This window comes from Molossus molossus, unplaced genomic scaffold (assembly GCF_014108415.1).
Source record: "Molossus molossus isolate mMolMol1 unplaced genomic scaffold, mMolMol1.p scaffold_m16_p_15, whole genome shotgun sequence".
Taxonomy (NCBI): Eukaryota; Metazoa; Chordata; class Mammalia; order Chiroptera; family Molossidae; genus Molossus; species Molossus molossus.
Window position 1 is genome coordinate 19,519,078 of NW_023425350.1, and position 6,000 is coordinate 19,525,077.

Below are 6,000 nucleotides of genomic sequence, written 5' to 3' on the forward strand. Positions count from 1 at the left end.
CCATGTCTCTGGGTCTATTTTGTTCATCTGCCTATTTTACTAATTATGTTTCACAAATAAGTGAGATCATGTGGTATTTATCTTTCTCTGATTGGCTTATTTTGCTTAGCATAATACTCTCCAGGTCCTTCCATGTCATCTCAAAGGATAAGAGATCTTTCTTTCTTATAGCTGCATAGTACTCCATTCTGTATATGTACCACAGCTTTTTTATCCACTTATCTACTGATGGACACTTGGGCTATTTCCAGATCTTAGCAATTGTAAGTAGTGCTGCTATGAACATAGGGGTACATATATTCTTTCTGATTGGCATTTCAGGCTTCTTAGGGTATATTCCTAGAAGTGGAATCACTGGGTCAAATGGCAGATCAATTTTTAATTTTTTGAGGTAACACCATATTGTTTTCCATAGTGGCTGCACCAGTCTGCATTCCCACCAGCAGTGTACTAGAGTCCCCTTTTCTCCACACCCTCGCCAACACTTGTTGTTTGATGATTTGTTGATGGCGGCCATTCTGGCAGGTGTGAGGTGATACCTCATAGTCATTTTAATTTGTATCTCTCTGATGATTAGTGACGTTGAGCATTTTTCATGCTTGGCCATTTGTATGTCCTGTTTGGAAAGGTGTCTATTTAGATCCTCTGCCAATTTTTTTTTTTTTTTTTTTTTTTTTGGTACGTTCCCCAAAGGGAACCAAATCTGGACTCTCTGGTCTGCAGGCCGACGCTTCAACCGCTGAGCCAAACTAGCCAGGGCGTCTTCCCATTTTTTAATTGAATTCTTTGTCTTCCTTTTGTTGAGCTGTATGAGCACTCTATAGATTTTGGAAACTAACCCTTATCTGAAGTATCATAGGCAATATACATTTTAAAAGTAGTGCTGGAATGAAGAGTGAGGCCCTGGAAGAAGAGAAATGGGAATAGACTGTCTTTGGCCCCTGGCACCTCTATTTCGGGCTCCTGACATGATGCTGCTCAAGTCATCTCACTTTTGTTTGCCTCAGTTTCTCCTTGACCTCAAAAGACACCAGAAGTTGAGATGCTGCTGGAATTAAGATGATAAGAAACTCTCAACCCTTTCTAAATAGATGTTATAAATTCTTTTTTTTTTTTTTTTTATCCTCACCCGAGGACACTTTTCCATTTTTTGTACAGATAGAGTGGGAGGAAGAGAGAGGAAGGGAGAGAGAGAGAGAAACATCAACGTGAAGGGACACATTGAGTGGCTGCCACCCGCATGACCAACCAGGGCCGGGGACAAACTGCAACCAAAGTACGTGCCCTTAGCGGGAACCGAACCCGGGTCTCTCCAGACTGCAGGCCGACGCTCTAACCGCTGAGCCAAACTGACCAGGGCGATGTTATAAATTCTTAAACACTATAAATATGGTCTCATGTCTATTGCCTAGCACCTTATGAAAAAAGAAAAAAAAAAAAAAAAAAAAACGCTTTCAAAAAGAATGTCAGCTTTTGAAAATAACCAAGGGGGAGAAAATATTTAAGCCTTCCAAACTTTTTTCTTTATCCTCACCTGAGGACACTTTTGCATTTATCTTCAGATAGAGCAGGAAGGAGAGATGGGGGAAGAGAGAGAGAAATATCGATGTGAGTGAGACACATTGACTGGCTGCTATCTACACGACCCCAATCCGGGCCAGGGGCAAACTGCAACCGAGGGACGCGCCCCTAGCAGGAACCGAACCCGGGACTGTCTGGTCCATAGGCCGATGCTCTAACCGCTGAGCAAAACTGGCCAGGGAACCCTTCCAAACTTTTAAATGGTGTTCTCTGTTCAGCTATCCTTAGGAGGTGAAGGCCAGAAGGAGAGAATCATTGTTGGGGACCTGTTGCCTCTGGCTGGGACCATGGATCCTAAAAGGCTGAAGCACCCCATATTTCTTTAAGCAGCATCCAAGCTCCACCTGCTCCCCACTAACCTTCTCCTTCCCCAAGGCTACAAATCTGTCCTGAGGCAGGGCAACAGCTGGCACCTCCGGAGTTTGTGTCTTGTTCTGTCACCAGGAAATAGCTCTTCTGGCTTGACTTTGCTGAAAGCACTTAGTATGTGCTCAGTAATTCTTGCTGATATTACAATCGTTAGCTTACTAGACATCATATTGTTTGCTCTTGTTTTGGGTTCCGCTGGCTGCTTTTGGAAGCATGAACAGAAGATTGAGCATCAGGGCACTCACAGGGGTCCTCAGCTGGGTCTTCTTCATCAGCAGTAGCCTTGATGAGATTATGAAAACGTTAAGTGGGCTGAGAAATGTCCTCCGAAGCTTCACGCCCTGTAACTGAGATGGTTCTGGAAAAACCAACAGGGCTCACCTGGTTGCACGGTGGAATTAGTGGCCATCTGCTGGGATGGGGGGTTTGGGGGAGCTGGAATGTTACCCTAAAATATCTTCCTAGTTTTACAGCTGATGTCTGAAATTCTTTTGTAGGTGATGGAGCCTTTGCAAGATTGGAAATACAAATGAAAGTGAGAGAGTCAAGTCAGTTATTTAAATTCATCCTATTGTATATGTGACTGACATGGTAGCTTCCCTTTGAGTAAATTCTAATAGAAAAAAAAGGACTAGAAGATAAAGACAGTGAAACCTGAAGAGAATAAATAGTGATGATAAACAGGCTCAAGTATGGAGACAGATGAGACCCCCGAGACCAACCACTACACTCCTCATACCTATGTCTTCTCATTTTTCAGAGGCATGAATCCAGCGATGTGCTCCGTATTAGAGCTAGGTTAGAACTCAAGGGCCCTGGTTCCGGTGCAGGGTTTTTCCATCCTGCTGAGGATGCGACACTGCAGCTCCGGAACCGCATGAATTCCACCCTGAAAACCAGGCCTCAGGCCCCTCCTCCTTTCAGTGGGAGGGGCCAGGCAGAGGCTCAGAGGGCCCAGGAGCTGGGTGAAGCCTGGGGGCTCACTCACCTTCGGGCGCTTCCACTGCAGGCTGAAGAAGGGTTTTCTCCGGAGCAGCGACAGGCCTATGGAAGAAAGCTCGGCAGGGAATGTCTCATCCTCGAACAGGAGACCTCTGCTTAGGCAACGATCTCGCAAGGAGTTAAAGTCCTGGTCCTTGAACTTGATGACAGGGGTCTTGGAGAGAGATTCCTGAGTGTGTGCCATGACTCTCAGAGGACCTCCAACGTCTTTCCTTCTGGTGAGAAAAAGAAAAGGTATTTTTAGAGATGAGCCATCAAGTCCTTCACATCATCAGATATGAGCCCTGAAGGGGCACTCAGATGTCACCCCACCCCCCATACAAGTGAGGGGACTGAGACCCAGATCCGCGCTCTCCCTGGTGACACAGCCAGATGGTAGGCGAGCCCAGACTTGAACTTAGTGATCCTCTCAGTTCAGTTGCCAATATGCTGTACCCAACAGCTTCTTAGTACGCTCTGGGTGCACCCGAGACACGGGAGTACTTGCACATGACTGAATATTTATTAAGAACTGACCTCGTGCCCAGTGCTTTTCTGAATACTGGCAATTCAAAGAAAATACAACTTGCTCTTTACCCTCAGGTGCTCATTATCAAGTGGGAAAGACGAATTAGACATTTCAACAACAACATTCAACATTCGTCACTCAACAGAAACTGTCTGATTAAGAATGTGTTCATAGTCCTGTGGACATGAAGGAGCTGGGATGACTCTCCCACAGGCTGTGACCTCTGAACTGGGCCTCGAAGGAAGACGAATTTGCCAGGTGGAGAAATGGTAGGTATTAGAAGAAAGAAAAGTCCCTCCAGGTGCCCTGAGTAGCAAGTGCAAGCAGGTTCAAGAGTTGGGTCGGAAAGGTCCGAGTGTTAGAGAAAGTGATGAGGGCTGGAGGGGTCACTGGGGGGGGAGCTGGGGATAGAGGGTGTTGGCAGAGAAGGCCAGAGAAAGTTTCTGGGCCTGAAAATCTACATCTGAAAGTAGAGAGCTGGGAAAGACCAAGAAAGAGGCTGGCCACTCCTGTCTGGTAACTAACAGAGTTTCTTCAGGGAAATTTACATGAGGCATGTCTTGTGCAGCTGCAAGACAAAAATGGGCCCTTGTGCCACTTGGCAGGCGCCGAAGAATTATATAGGGTAAAGGGGGGGCAGTCACAGATACCAGTATGGGGCCGCTACCAGGTACGGGAAATTACATGCTTGACCAGGTCAGGACAACAACCGGTTCCAGGGACCAGCACTTGGCAGGAGGCAGTGGGGGGGTGCTGATTTATATCAGAATGAACACCAATTAAGACTACATAGTCTCTAAGGGAGGTTTGTGGGAAGCAACCTCTGTCCTGGCCCGGATCCAGCCTGTGGGACAGACAGTGGTCATGCCACGGAGGAGCAGTCCCTCCCCTGCAGTTGGAGAGCTGATCTGTGAAATGCTTTCTACCGTGTGAGCACTGCAGGGCCCTTGAAGAGGTGGCTGTGATCAGAACTGTGTACAGAATCCTGCAACAAGTGGGAGAGCGCGTGGGGGATGGGTAGGGACTGAGACAGGGAGGACTGGGAGGCCGCTGCGTGTGTCCATGGGAGAGATTGTTTCTGAGCGTTAATGGTGAAAATGGTGGAGAGACAGGTTCCAGAGTCATTTTATAGGTAGAGCCCATAGGATTCGATGATGAATTGAATATGGGGCAAGGGGTACGGAGGAAAAAGCAAAAACAGTGTGGTGAACATTGAGATGGGTTTTGAAGTTTGCTTCCGGTGCTCACCACCTGTTCTCAACACTGAGTTGGCATTCAAGCCTGTGAACACTTTCTCCACCAGCACAGATTAATAATAACCGACTTCCCAAGCTGCGTTGTGGTAGTAAATGAGGTTTGACCTGACATACCAAGCAGAGTGACAGGCTACAGTAGGCATTCAATAAATGCTGGTGACCTAATTTCCCAAAAGAGATATCAAGGAAGTCCAGGCTTTTTTGTTCAGGAAGCTATAGAGGTATAACTGATGTCATTTACCAAAATATGCATCATTTCCTCTGTCGGGGGCAAGCTGACTTGGATCTGAATCCTGAATCCACACTTACTAGTTGTGGGGCTTGGAAAACCTCCTTGGCCCTTAAAGTTTATGCTTTTTAAGTTTCTTTGACGAGCGTCTGTCTAGGTGGCACAAAAAACCCCAAGGTCCACACGTCCTATCCATTCCCACCTCACAGTGAAAGAGGAATCAGGTGATCATAAAGAACGAGAGGGCAATAAATCAACAACTCATAGGAAAAATATGCAAACTTAAAACAACAGCAATTTTCTTAGAGTTCACTTATAATAATAGTATGTTGCAAATGATTTAAAGCACAAGAAAAATGGCACAGGAAGAGCTAAAAAAAAAAAGGTAAATAGTTGATTTTAAAAAAAAGGCTTAACGTGAGAAGCCGTGTGAGCTAATGAACCCAGACTCAGAACCAGGACGAAGCAGGCGACAGGTGCAGCACAGGCTCTGTGGCTGCTTCTAGCCCCCCTCAGTGTTCATAACACACGTGTGGCCAAGTCCTTCCCTGTGTCTCCTGCTGAGCTGGGTGACTGTCTTAGTCTGCTTGGGCTGCAAAAAAATACCACAGACTGGGAACTTAAACAAAAGACGGGTCTTTGCTGACAGTTCCGGAAGCTGAAAGTCTAAGGTCAGGGTGCCCGCACGGTCAGGCTCGGGTGGGGACTCTCTCCCTGGAGGACAACAGTCTCCTTCTCGCCGTGTCCTGACACGGCAGAGAGAGTGAGGTTTCTCTCTTTCTCTTCTTATAAGGCCACAGTCCTACCGGGAACTGGGGGTAAGAGGCTGAGAAGGGAGGGAGCCAGAGAACGGGGTCCTCTGATTCTGTGTATAGACTGGCGTGAGCCTTAGCCTAACCCATCTGTACAGTGGCCGTGTGGGACAGATCCGAACCAGCAAAGCAAAGGCTTACAGAAACAGACTGAGATTTGATCACCACCCACAGAAGATGCGCTAGAATGCACACGCAACTTAATTGAGTGGATTGACAAAATGTTTTTAATCAATATTCTCC

The 6,000-nt window shown here is 46.7% G+C and overlaps 1 protein-coding gene across 1 annotated transcript in view; it reads right to left on the reverse strand.

Moving 5' to 3' along the window:
• The window catches only part of CAPN13 (calpain 13), a 49,166-nt gene extending 46,030 nt beyond the window's left edge, over positions 1-3,136 (reverse strand). Inside the window, exon 1 of the mRNA XM_036263563.1 lies at positions 2,939-3,136. Coding sequence (XP_036119456.1) covers positions 2,939-3,136 — 198 coding nt within the window. The remainder of the gene's footprint in view (positions 1-2,938) is intronic.
• Positions 3,137-6,000: the final 2,864 nt, after the last annotated feature.